The sequence below is a fragment of the Ziziphus jujuba genome, chromosome 1 (genome assembly GCF_031755915.1).
Source record: "Ziziphus jujuba cultivar Dongzao chromosome 1, ASM3175591v1".
In the NCBI taxonomy this organism is placed as follows: Eukaryota; Viridiplantae; Streptophyta; class Magnoliopsida; order Rosales; family Rhamnaceae; genus Ziziphus; species Ziziphus jujuba.
Genome location: NC_083379.1, coordinates 31,252,066 through 31,265,801, shown reverse-complemented (window position 1 = coordinate 31,265,801; position 13,736 = coordinate 31,252,066). Strand labels below are relative to the sequence as shown.

General features: G+C 29.9%; 1 protein-coding gene across 2 annotated transcripts; it reads right to left on the bottom strand.

The window, feature by feature from the left end:
- Nucleotides 1-9,086: 9,086 nt before the first annotated feature.
- On the bottom strand, nt 9,087-10,907 carry LOC107427501 (uncharacterized). 2 transcript variants are annotated; one of them, XM_060813849.1, is made up of 4 exons: nt 10,786-10,907; nt 10,133-10,438; nt 9,822-9,943; nt 9,087-9,720 (listed from the first exon to the last, which is right to left on the bottom strand). In XM_060813849.1, exons 2-4 carry the CDS (start codon nt 10,301-10,303, stop codon nt 9,414-9,416), a joined length of 600 nt encoding a protein of 199 aa, XP_060669832.1. In that variant the 5' UTR covers nt 10,304-10,438; nt 10,786-10,907; the 3' UTR covers nt 9,087-9,413. The 2 variants fall into 2 exon arrangements, with proteins under 2 accessions (XP_060669832.1, XP_015893367.2); XM_016037881.4 differs by lacking the exon at nt 10,786-10,907 and having other exon boundaries at nt 10,133-10,778.
- Between the last annotated feature and the right edge of the window lie 2,829 nt (nt 10,908-13,736).

The window sequence follows — 13,736 nt, the reverse complement described above, 5'->3', positions numbered from 1 at the left end:
AAAATGGAGGATCAAGTGGCAGACTTATATACTAAAGGACTCAATATTACCAAGTTTACAAAGTTAAGAGAAATGCTCAACATGGTGAATAGAGAATGAATCAAAAGAGTCAACAATTAAGGGGGGTATTGATAAACATCAATGCCAACTCATAATTACTCTTGAAGGATCTAAAATTGTCTTGATTTTTCTTAAAAGTGGAGCTAAACAGCTAGTGTCTATGAATTGATGAAAAGGAAAAAATCTATAATTAAAATATTAATATATCAAGTCTAGAAGCATCCAAGTCAACCAACTTTAACAAGTATAAATAGGTGATGCATGACTTTCTTCTATGTGTTGTTCAATAATAATAAAATAAGGAGAGTAGATGATTGTGTGAGTGAGTGTGTGTCTTTTATTAAATGAGAAGAGTGTAAAAGGTGATTCGTGTCCATGTCCTAGTGTGAGCCATTAAAAAATCAAGTGAGAGTGAGTGTGAGTTGCTCTCTTTTGTGTGTGCGAAAATGTATTAATTTTTTATAAAGTAGTAAAAATCAATTTTTGTTTACTTTTTAATCCTTTGTCTCCAACTTGCTCTTTCTTCTTTGGCTATATCAAAACGAACTTCAATGTTTCCTCCTTCCATTTTGTCACCATAATGGTGCTTTCTTGCACTCCTATTAAAAAATTGAATGGCATGCAACTAATTTACTAATAATTGCATCCTTCACGCTGCACCGTAAGGTTGTCCAGGCTGTATGGCATCGTACATTTATGGTACCTTCAAACCAAAAGACCTATAAAAAAAACTATCAAGCACCAATTACCACCTTAAAAATAAATTGAAAAGCACACTCATAAAATACAAAAGAATGGCATATTTTTTTTGTTTTACGCCCCGTGATTCTCTGTCAGCCAATCTGGGGAAGAATAGCGGAGAAAGTACTAGTATTAGTAACGCATTCCTCATCATTAATATGTTAGCACCCAGAACTTATACGCCCACACAGTTTGGAATGAACCATACAATGATGAATGAAACTTGCTCATTTTTACTCCTAGAATACCATCTTAAAAATTACTAATTTTGGGATTTCAAAGCCTAGGAAAATATATATATATATATATATATATACTGGGCTCTACTTGTTTTTGTAGAATAAACTCATAGATGCAAAATAATGGCATGACCATAACAATGCTTGAAGAAATGGAAGATGGAAGAATTGAAGTTTGGTTTGATGTAGTTGAAGAAACTAGGGCCTAGGGAGAGCAAAGGAATATGAAGAAAGAAGAAGAAGAAGAAGAAGATAAAGAAGAAGATGATTATGATGATGAAGGGTTTTCAAAATGGTGCATTTATGTTTAATTTAAACATTTTTTTAAAAAATTTAAATAAAAAATTGGAAAAAATCAGAAAATTAATTTTGGGGAATCACATGAGGCACATCTGAACCTCTTTTCACAATTTCTATCAAAAGTTAATTTGGAATGAAACATAATATTTTGAAAATAAGAGATATTGAACGTCAATTTTTTTATAGCCTCTAAATAAAAACTCAATGAAAATAAAATGTACCAAATTATATTTTGACCTAAAAATTTTAACAATAATTTGGCAAAATTAATTCTATTGTGGAGAATGATACAAATTTAATGCCTAGCAAATAGATTTAATATAGAAATAAAACATGGCATCTAAGGTGTCTTCATGCATAAATATGTAATATAATTAGTTAACACCTAGACTTACACGTTTCTTCATGCATGAAATTTAAATTTAAATATTTGACACCTAAACTAGCTAGATGTCAACAAGCATGCCAGTTTGATTCTTATATAAATAGGATGCTTCTCCCATTTGCAATGTACTAAAAAAAAAAAAATTTCCTTACAGAAGTGCTCAAAAATATTTCAATAAAATTGTAAAGCTCCCACCTTCTTTTCTTGCTTGTACTTAAAAATATTTCAATAAAAGAATTTCTAAGAAATTCCAAAATATACCCCCCTCCCGGCCCTCCATTTATAAGGATATTATCATAGCTCCATTCGATCATTGTTGACCATAAAAATATTTTTCAACAAATACTATTATTATGGCCAAATCAAGTTCTTTATCAATTTCTATGCCAATTTTCAAAGGTGAAAACAATGATTTTTGGTGCATTAGAATTATGACTTTTTATAAATTCCAAGATTTGTGGGTTATTGTCGAGACTGAAATTAAATCTCTAATCGATAGCTCAACCTCTATTCGTTTTGATAAGAAAAAAGTAAAGGAGATCTCACAAAGTGATTTGAAAACATTATATATTTTGTAACAAATAGTAGGAGATGAAATTTTTTCCAAGATAATGTGTACACAAATGCCAAGGGTGAATGAGATATCTCATAGAGGACTTCTATGGCAACGAAAAGGTATTGATGAGGTTCATCATGAGAGCACTCATAGATGGAGTCCTGAGTCATTGATATTGTCAACTAGACTAATTACAAGAGCTCATGTAAAGAAGTTTAAAAAAGCATTGAATGATCTTTTCCGGGGAGGCGCTTATCAATCAAAAGTGCAAGAATTTTATTAAGGAAGAATCAAAATTGGCAACAATATTGACCATTAAAGGCTACAGATATGAAGGCATAAAGGAAGTCAATGTTAGGAAAAATTTAATCATTTTTCGAGAGCATGATGATGTGGTACTTTTATGACATGGCATTCCTGGACACGTGGCATGACATGTGGCATCTAAGTGACTGTCCAACATAGCTTAAAGAGAAAAAAATTAGTTTGTTTCCTTTTACACCAAATTATATGCTTTACTTAATCACCAAGTTACTTGTTCTCTAAGTTTTATAATTTTAGTCTTATTCTGATTTTAGGAAACTCTTAATTTTTATTATGTTTTTAATTATTTTTAGCTGGACAATTAATTGTTAATTAGTTTCATAATCTTAATTTACCATGTAATAGTCACTTTCCTAAACTACAAAGGATTTGATTAATCCATTTTAAATTAGAAAATAAGTTAGAATTTAGGGTTTAGAAAACATTATTCCCCGATTTTTAAGGTATTTTGCCTATAAAAATGCTTCAATTTCATTAATACAATAACTTTTGATCTTCAGCAAAATTTAATATTTATGTGAGTTAAACATTTTGGTTCTCTAACAACTATGCTTTGGACTTTTCTAACTTGAGAATGAAATTTCAAACCTTGACTTATCAATAGAGTATTTCCAAAACCCTTTTGTAGCATCAATTATTTCACAAAACCTGAATTAATTAGATGATCGAGTATTATTCTGTACAAATCTGCATTGGATTGTTTAGGTTCGTATCAGGTATGCACTTGCAAACTTCAAACTTTTAGAAAAAGATTTGAAAATTTGAAGATGAAATAATTTTAATATGCTAAAGATTACCACTTTAAAATTAAAGAATTAGTAAATCAAATGGAAGTATATAGAGAAGATATTTCTAATAAGAAAATTGTTGAAAAAATATTAATTTGAGTTACTAAAAAAATATCATGCAATAGTGACTATTATAGAATAATCAAAGAATATTTCACAACTTTCTATTTTGAGTTGATGGCTTCTTTGCATGCTTTTGAAAAAAGATTGAGTGTTTGCAGTAAAAAAATTATTGATAGTGCATTTCAGTCTAAACCTAATGCACTTTTTAAAAATGAAAAGATGAAGGAAAAAAATCAAAACAAAATTAAAAGAGAGAGATTTAAAAAGAATGTACAAAAAAAGAATGCAAATTATTCTCCTTGTGGTATCTATAAAATGTCAAATCATTTGGAGAATGATTGTTGGTTTTGTGATAAACCACAATGCAATAATTGCAAAAAAATTTGGTCACATTGAAAAAGATTGTCGCTTTAAAGAAAATCACGAAGCTAATTTCTTTAAGGATAAAGAAGATGTTGGAATCTTTTTTATGCTTGTCAAGCCACAACAGAAGCAAAAAAATGACAAGTGGTATATTAATAGTTGTTGTAGCAATCACATGATTGGTGATGCAAATATCTTTTGCAATAATGATACATGTAAATCACAAGTCAGATTAGGAAATGGAGCACCAATGGAAGTAACTGGTTAAAGGTAAAATTGTTATCCAGACAAAACAAGAAAAAAGCTTGTGCAAGATTGACTTGTACAAAATCTATGACAACATTATGATCATAGCCAATATTAAGATGGAGTAGAAGAATTTTTCTATTCAATAAAGGTGTACCAAAGATGTAGCTATGAAGGCGCAACATGATGACTTATGGCTATAATATTAAAAGTTTTGTCAATTTAACATTCATAGATTAAGTCTTTTGCATTACAAAAGCATTGTAAAATATTTCTCATCAATCAAAGAAAATGATGTCATTTGTGAAAGTTGTCTTATTAGAAAGCAATACCATCAATCGTTTAGCTCAGGCAAATCATAAAGAGCTAGGGGCTTGGTAGAGTTGGTGCATTGACCAACTCCTTATCAATTAAATTTTGATTTATTTCAATATAATATGAACAACAATTCAACGGATTCAATTGACTAAAATCTAAAACGTACGGAACAAATAAATAGATTGGTAATAGATCTAATAAAAGAATTTCTATTTTCAACATAAATAATCTTTAATTAGAGTTGAAGAGAAATAGATGTGATAACACAGACTAAAGTTTCATTTGGATTGCTGTTGCTAATTCTATAGATTTAAGATTTATTAATGGCGTGCCACAGCAATTGCACCTATCAAAGTGGCTAAAAGAATTATTGAAATGAATTCAAAGTGAAGAAAAAAAAAGCTGTTATTGCCAAATGAGAACTCCAACATGCAACCAAAATAGGTATTCATTCTCTTCATTGATGATTATCTAAAAATAAATTGGGTGTACTTTATACAAGAAAGACCACAAGTTTTTTAGATTTTCAAGAAAAAAAATTCAAAAATTATATTGAAAGTCAACGTTGTTGTAAAATAAAAGTGTTAAGAAGCAATTGTAGTACTGAATACAACTCTGGACAATTTATTAAATTCTATGAAAATGAAGGTGTTGAACATCAAATGATAGTTGGCTATGTTTCTAAACAAAATGGTGTATCAAAAAGAAAAAAAAAATAGAATTGTTATAGAGATGCCAAGAATTACACTGAAAGACAAAGGCCTTTTAAATAAGTTTGGTTGTATTTGTTATGTTTACAGCCCAAAAGAAAAAAGAAGCAACCTAGATGACAAAACATAAAAAAGTTTTTTTTTTGCTATAGTACTGAATCAAAAGTTCACTCTATAACTTCAGAACAAAAAGGCCAGTATCAATTAAGATATAGAATTTGATGAAAATGCAGCTTAGAATTGGATGAAGAAAAAATTGAGAAACAAACAACTATTATATTAACTCAACATTCAACTTCAAGATAAGAAAAAGTTGAAAAAAGGGAGCTAAGGACTCTCATTGAAATACAAACTCCTTAACATGATGGATTTACATTTGATTCTCCAAGAAGAAAAATGCATCGAGTATCAAAATATGAAGCTTGCAAATATACAACACTAAAGCTCGAATGCTTTGAGGTTGCATCAAAATAAGATGTATGGGAGAAAACAATCTAAGAAAGAATAAAAATAATTGAAAAAAAAAATCGTACATGGGATTTAGTAAAGCCACCTATAGACAAAGAAGTCATTAAAGTTAAATGGGTTTACAAAACAAAACTTAACCCAGGTGGTTCAATGTAGAAATACAAAGTAAGACTTGTAGTGAAAGACCATGCACAATAATTTGGTATGGATTACAATGAAACTTTTACTCCAATAGCTCGATTTAACACAGTCAAAGATCTCATTACACTCGCTACTCAGAAGAAGTGATACATCAACTTGACTTGAAGTCTACATTTCTGAATGGTTATCTTGAATAAGAAATCTATGTTGAATAACTATTGGGGTTTGAAGTTCCTGAAGAAGAAAACAAATCTCTCAAACTAAAGAAAGCTTTGTATGGATAAAACAAGCTCCACAAGCCTTGACTATTGATAAATACTTCATAAATCAACGATTTAGGATGAGTAAAAGTGAATTAACTTTACATCAAGGCCTAAGGTAAAGATACTCTCATATCTCCTTGTATGTTGATGATCCTAACTATATAGAAAACAATGACAAGATGATGTAAGAGTTCAAAGAAAATATGATAAAGACTTTTGAAATGACATATCTGAGTTTGATGCATTACTTCTTTAGCATCAAAATAAGTCAACAAAAGGAAAGGATTTTCATATCTCAAAAGGACACCAAAACAATATTGAAAAAGTTCAGAATGAACAGTTTCAAGTTAGTAATTACACCACTTATCGTAAATGTAAAATTGAGTGAAAAAGAAGTCAAAGAAGAACCCAAGTCATCATGCTACAAGTCTTCTTTCAAGATTCAAGGAGAATCCAAATCAAATATGTTTCAGTGCAGCAAAGTGTAAGAGCATGCCTCTACTAGTGGATCTGTAACTTTCTACCGATATTATCCTCAATTTAGCCACCGCACTTGGTATGGAGCTTTTTGTTTAAAGCTTTCCAAGAGATCACACATCCTAGAATCGTTATGGAGTTTTTTGTTCACTTGGGGCCCAACATCCTTGTTCATATACTTTCGGCAAAGTACATGCTCTAATACCACTTGTAACCCCCCACCTCCACTAGCAAACATATCACTCTCTGCCGATATTATCACTAATTTAGTCACTGGACTTAATATGATATTTTTTTCAGAGCTTCCTAGAAGGTCACCAATTCTAGGATTGCTCCAGCTTAAGCACGCTTAACTTTAGAGTTCTATCGAGTCCTGAAACCAACCGCTCTGAAAATGCCTCAGCATTATGAGAATGACTATTATTACATTTGATTCATCCTTTATCTATACCTGGGCGATATGAGATTGAACATCAGATAACTTATTAGTGCCCCACATCCGACCACATTGGTCATCATAAAGGCATATACTTGGATATCTACAAAGAACTAAAAATTATGGAATTTGGTATAAATCATGTGCAAATTCTAAATTAAATAACTACACTGACAACAACTGGCCTAAATCAAGATATCGTAGAAACAAAAAAGTTTAACACAATCATCTATTGAAGCCGAATACATTACAGTTCCAAGTATAGCAAGTCAAGTAATTTGGCTAAAAAAAGTTTTCAAAGACATAGAAGAACCTCAAAATCATGCTATAGAGATTTTTTGTAATAAATCAACAATTGCTTTGGTAAAGAATATTGTATTTCACAAGAAAGCAAGACATATCAAGATCGAATTTCATTTTCTATGTGATACGGTAGAAGATAAAGAAATTGAATAGATGTACTGCAACACTGAAGAATAGCTAGTAGACATTTTCACCAAAGCATTACTTTGAGTATAGTTTGAATTACTTTGAAAAATGATTAGAATTTAGAAATGTACATAAGGAGGAGTGTTGAAGAATGATGCACATTTGACACCTAGCAAGTGGATTTAATATAGAAGCAACACATTACTCCTAATGTGTATTCATGCATGAGTATGTAATATAATTAGTAACACATAGACTAAGACATCTAAACTAGCTAGATGTCAACATGCATGTCAATTTGATTCTTCTATAAATAAGATAATTCTCCCACTTGCAATGTAGAAAAACCAAAAAAAATATATAAGATAAATAAAGAAGCCAAAATTCTTTACAAAAGTGCTTGTAGTATGGTAAAGAGTCTCACCAAATCATAAAGCTTCTACCTTCTTTTTTTAGCGTGTATTTGAAAATATTTCAATACAAGAATTTCCAGCAATTTCCAGAATATTTTTCCCATCAAATTTCTTACACTATTTAATAAAGAATAATGTTATGGATATAGTAAAATTAGATGCCATTATTTTTTTTATTTGTATTGAATTGGATTTATCATTTTAAATTTTATTATCCATAAATAATTTATATTAATTTTTCAACTAGTAAATTAATTATTTTATTTTGCTACATTAATTGATAAACAATTTTATGACGGAAAAAAAATATATAAACAATTTTGTGCCTTTCGCTCTGCTCCTGCTAAATGTTTTGAAAGGAACAAATTGTAATTTAGGTATACTGGTAAAAATGTGTTAAATATAGGGTATTTTGTAATTTACTGAAACTTTATGTATGAATTTTTTTTTTTTTTTATGAATGAAATATTATATATGATGGTGCAAAGGAACATGTTTATTTTTATTTTTGTTTAAGAAAAAGGCACATTTTTTATTTTTATTTTTATGAAAAAGCCTTCTAGTAATATTATAGGATTCAAGTTAGGACATGCACCATGCTTTGTGATATGGAATCTTTAAAACCAATAATAAAATTTATCAAAATTCAAACTGCACTTTCCAGATCCACAAATATAATAATTGTACGTGGAAGAAAAATTAATAGAATATTGTAGGTACAGCAAACTTCTATCCTTCCGCTCAAATTTGCAACTCTGTTCCTCTTTCCACAAAATTATTTCTTATTTTCAACGAAAACTAGATGATTGATGTTACAAAACAGAAAAAAAAAAAAAAAAATAAAAAAATTAACAACAACAACAAAAGAAACAAACCTGCTAGATGGTTGATATAGAGCCTTGATTTTGGGATAATTTAAGGCTGAAAATTCAAAATTGGCTATAGATTACATCCTAACCATATATAATAGATATGAAGATATGAAGCCCAAAATTTAACTTCAAAAGGCCTTTAAACTATCACAGCTGATGTTTATACCGTATAAACATATGTAGTTTACAGACAAGCTTTTATATGACAGACACTAAAGGTTGTCATATTTTATGTATGTTTCTCGAAAATTTAAATGCAAATAACAACTGCTAACGTGTGAATAAGCACTTGCCACATAAGCAGGCATATGTGATAAGTGAGTGTTGTATTGTACCTATATTTATAGTTTGAATTTTTTGTTTTCTTGATAGAACATTCTACATAATGAAATTGCAGATGGTTTGTTAGTCAATCAACCATAAACAGCCTAGCTAACTAAAAACCCAAATCCATTATTCACCCACCAGAAAATAAAATAAAAAATAAAAAAAAGGGCAACCAAACAAACAAATCCATTACTGACTGATATGAAAACATATATGAAACTGAAAAACACATTTACCGCATTTCTAACCCAAATCCACTATTCATCTATATATATAAAGGCCAAATAAAAACCCAAATTCTCTGGAAACTATTGTACTTTAAACCCAAATGGAGCTCTGTGATGACGGGAACCTACCAAATTGCAGATACTCAGCAGACTAGGCATACCACAACTAGAAAAACCTAGTTCACAGAAAGCAAATTGATGCTTTCTCTTCAGATGGCAAAACATTACACCAAAAAGCAAAACAAAAACAAAAACAAAAATAAGATTTTAGTGTACGTGGGTGATAACCAGCCCCAATCTGCAACAAGGGCAGTGGGCATTGTTCTCGAGCCATGGAACCAGACAACAAGAATGGAACCGATGGGCACAGGGCAGGTGCACCAGCGTCTCACCAGTCCTGAACATGTCCAGGCAAACCGCACACTCGTCTTGCTCTGAAGCTTTCCAGCTCAACTTTGCCCAACTGAACTTCCTTGAGCCATTTTTCTTTGTAGTGTACACCTCTGTCTGCAACTCTTTCTGAACTGCCACAGATCTTCCATTTCCACACTTTAACCCTTTTCTACCATTATTCCTGAGTTTCAATTAGATCTCAGATTTATTAAAAATGGTAAAAACTAACCCAGTGATGATTTTTGCCATATATAGATATATAAGTTCTTGAATTAGTTATACCTTTTGGGTTCTGATTTCCTCTGTGTTCTCAGCCTCTCATCCAATCTTACTTTGGCTTCTCTTGCTTCTGCTCCTAGTTGCTGATCATCATCTGGGTGTGCTTGTTTTGATATGCTATTTTTCTTTTTTTCGTTTTTTTGTTTTTTTTTCCCGGATATGAGAGAATAGAATCAAATCAGAGCATATTCATAAATAAATAAAATTAAAAAAAAAAAAAAAAAAACACCCGGAAACAGAGAGAAAATTAAATCAGAGAAAATAAAGTTGGGATTTTTTGTGTGTGAGAGAGAGAGAGAGAGAGAGAGAGTTACCAATAAGGAAGTGGAAGCATGATGGTGGGTTTCATGGTTGCTAGTGTATAGACAAAAAGATGACCTCCTTGTGCATCCATGAGTAACTAAACCTGGTGAATCTGATAACCCACCACTTTGATGGAATCTCCTTCTACGAGCACATTCAACACCAGGAAGCATTCCAGCCATTGATCAACTACTTAATTTTTCCCCAAAAAGAACAAAAGCAAAGGAATCTATATTTTACAGTGAAACTTTTTACTTTTTAAAATTATAAATAAATAATATCCTTCTCATCATTTTTATTGGCATCGATCTCCATGCCTGAAATTAAGAAGAAGTTGATGAACATAAATCTGAAAAGACAGCTTGATTGAAAACTGAAAGAGTACTGTATTATGTATGTGTATATATGTATAGATAATTGACTATATGAATGATATATAAAGAGGGCTTTGAAAAATGATGGTGGTGGCGGACAAAAGAGGGTCCATATCATTCATGGTTTCAAACAAATCATGTTCCATCAATTTCTGGCTCTAATCAATCTGTAACACTCTTTCTATCTCTCTCTCTCTCTCTCCAAGTTATGCTTAGGGTTACAAAGAGTGAAAAAAGGTAAGACAAATATTGGTAGAGAAGAACGAAAAAGTGAAATGCAAGGTCCTGACCACAACAGGCCTCGAATGGAGACATTAGTGTATGTCTGAGTCTGACTATGATGACCACGCTACCTACACTTGGTACACGGACCATCCACGTGATTCACCAAATCCTTCTCTGCTTGGTGGTTGTTTTTTTTCCATGGTTCTTGAACCTTGCAATTTTTTATTACATTTGGCCTCCTCATTTACTCCATGCATATATATCACCTTAGGATAACATCATTGTGGCCAGCCCAACTTTTTTCTTTCATTTTTTTTTTTTTTTTTTTTTACTCGATGCATATATATCACCTTAGGATGACATCATCGTGGCCAGCCCAACTTTTTTCTTTCTTTTTTTTTTTTTTAGGTAAAAAAAAAAATGAAAAATAATTTTTATTCAAATAAACGGATTTTACACTAGACCTTATCAATACAGCAAGTAGAGGTTATTATCAGTGGAAATATTAAAAATGTATGGCTCTAATTATATAAAATCTATTTGAATATGTTGAAGTGAGATATTTATGAAGAATAACAGTTATTTATAATCATCAATTTTATATAATTTGATAATTATGAACGCATGTTTTTTTATAAATTCTTTACAATATTTTATTACAAATAATCCATATATATATTATTTCAAAATAAATAATAAATATTTATTTTGTCCAAAATTTATTTCAATTGGGACCCAGCATTGGATGAGATGGAAGTTTCTTTGTCACTATTCAAGTTTCTTTTTAGATTTAAGGTGTTTCTCGTTGGTCTTTCTTTTTTTTTTAAAAAAAAAAAAAATTTAAATTAATATTTTGTTTTAATTGCTTAATTAAATAATTTTGATATAAATAAACATTTTTGAGAAATAACATTAGCATATTGAACATATGCTAATGTTCACTGTGAAGCTAAAAGTTGATGCAAATATTAATTTATTTATTCATTTTGGGAGATAATAATCAAATTCAAAAATTTTGCTCAAAGGCATATTAGTTTTATCATTCGATTATTCCGGTAGAAATTAATGTACGGTTTCAAATTCTGTTAATTAAGGAAGCACATTTGTCCTCCATACTTTAAAAAAAAAGTTGGGTGGATTTTACTTTATCGCTGAAATGTGATCATATATATGGACTCATGAGTCTGAAATCCATAAAAGCTTAATTTTTAGCAAAAAGTGGTCCGATCGAGCTATGCAATCTGTCCAATATTGATAAAGCAATTTTAATATTAATTAATTAATTAATTAAGCAGTTTTGCATTGTCATTTCCCAACAGTACCTATTTCACTTCATTTAAATAATATCTCAAATGAAAAGGATAGTGAGAGCCAGAAAGCTACACGATGCTACTAATCACAAAAACTCATATAAAATTTGCATAATTAATAGAGCACCTATTATTGAATTTGAAACTTCCATGTGCCCCAATCTTATAGAATAATTTTCTTTTGTTTATGAATCTTATATAATATTTCTTGATTTCGATTGAGCTATCAATTACTCGGGGTTGCTTCTGATTTGGCTGCCACATTCTTTCTTTACTAATAAATTAATTAGGATAAGATTAATCTATTCTTAAAAGACACATAAATATAAAATATGCGTTGCTGGAATACCGTCTTCCACTTCTGTCTGTCTGGACTTGACTTCAATGATTGCGCTTTCACTGACCTTTTCTATAAGCTGGTACAATTAAGGAATTTGGGCTAAATTTGTTGATTGAAATACCCAAATAACAAAGCCCATCTATTGGACATATCTAGCTAGCAATATATGTGCAATTTGTGGGATAAGGCCCAACATTAATCTTCTCAAATCAAACTTTACCAAAAGATAGTCCAATAAAAAGAGTTTAGGTGGTAAATTATTCACATTAATACTTTAAAAATTGTAAATTTGAGATATTGAAACAGATGGATTATTGTAAGTATAAAAAGGTATTATTGTAAATGAAAAAAGAAATTTACCAAATGATCAATTTATATCTCTAGTGCAACAAAGCCACTCCTTTTTTTTTTTTCTTTTTTTCTTTTTTTTTTCAAAACAAGAAGTTGAATCACCTATCCTAATTTTTAAAAAAGAATAATAATAGTAATAAATACACTTTAATATTGTCGTATCTGTTAACATAAATATGTGCAATTAGAATCAAATAATATTTTAGGGTATAGTAATTGGCCATATGGATGATAGAATATTACTAATTAAGAATATACTCTCCCACCCAAAAGAATGATTTTAATGATGATTCCATGAAACCAATTTATTAGATTGAAGTCTCTGTTCATCTTAAGATAATTATTTCGATATATTATAAGTACATGAAGCTTGATTTCCATAATATAATAGAATAGATTACTAAAATTATCTTGTCTTACAAACATTATCTTATCTATTTTTTAGTTATTGTATGTTAGAAAAATTTATAATATTAATAATATAACAGGTATAGGAAGCATACAAAGGGAAATATACATAAAGCTAAAAATATCTCATAAAAATAATCTAGACAAATAATATTAAAAAATAATTACACAAATATTAAAATTAAAAAAAATTGGAGTAATCAACGAAAATTGAATAAATGATTCGAACTTGGATTCAAGGCTTGTGTAACATATAGTATTCTTAAGATAAATACACCCCCTTATTAATACTAGTTAATCCAATTACATTTATCTCCCAAGATACAACAGACGATTTTAGGCTTTGAAATGTTGCACTTTCGCAGCCTTTTCCTAGCGAACTTAAAATTGTCTAAACTCTATCGTACTGGAAGCCTATAGCTATTAGGGATACTTTGGTGAAATATAAAGAAGAAAGCTTTCTAACTTATTTGAAAAACTGTTATTGAAAGTTGAGGAATGAACCTAAATTTATAGATTCACATAAGGACGATTACACTTTAGGCCATTAATTCTTGCTTTAAATGCTAATAATTAATTCAAAATGTTCATTAATTAATTTCATAAC

Coding starts and splice junctions, on each gene's coding strand:
- LOC107427501 (XM_060813849.1), bottom strand. CDS start 10,303: ATGGCTGGAATGCTTCCTGGTGTTGAATGTGCTCGTAGAAGGAGATTC. Junction 9,944..10,132: donor ATGCTTCCACTTCCTTATTG/GTAACTCTCTCT, acceptor AACGAAAAAAAG/AAAAATAGCATATCAAAACA. Junction 9,721..9,821: donor AGGAAATCAGAACCCAAAAG/GTATAACTAATT, acceptor ATTGAAACTCAG/GAATAATGGTAGAAAAGGGT.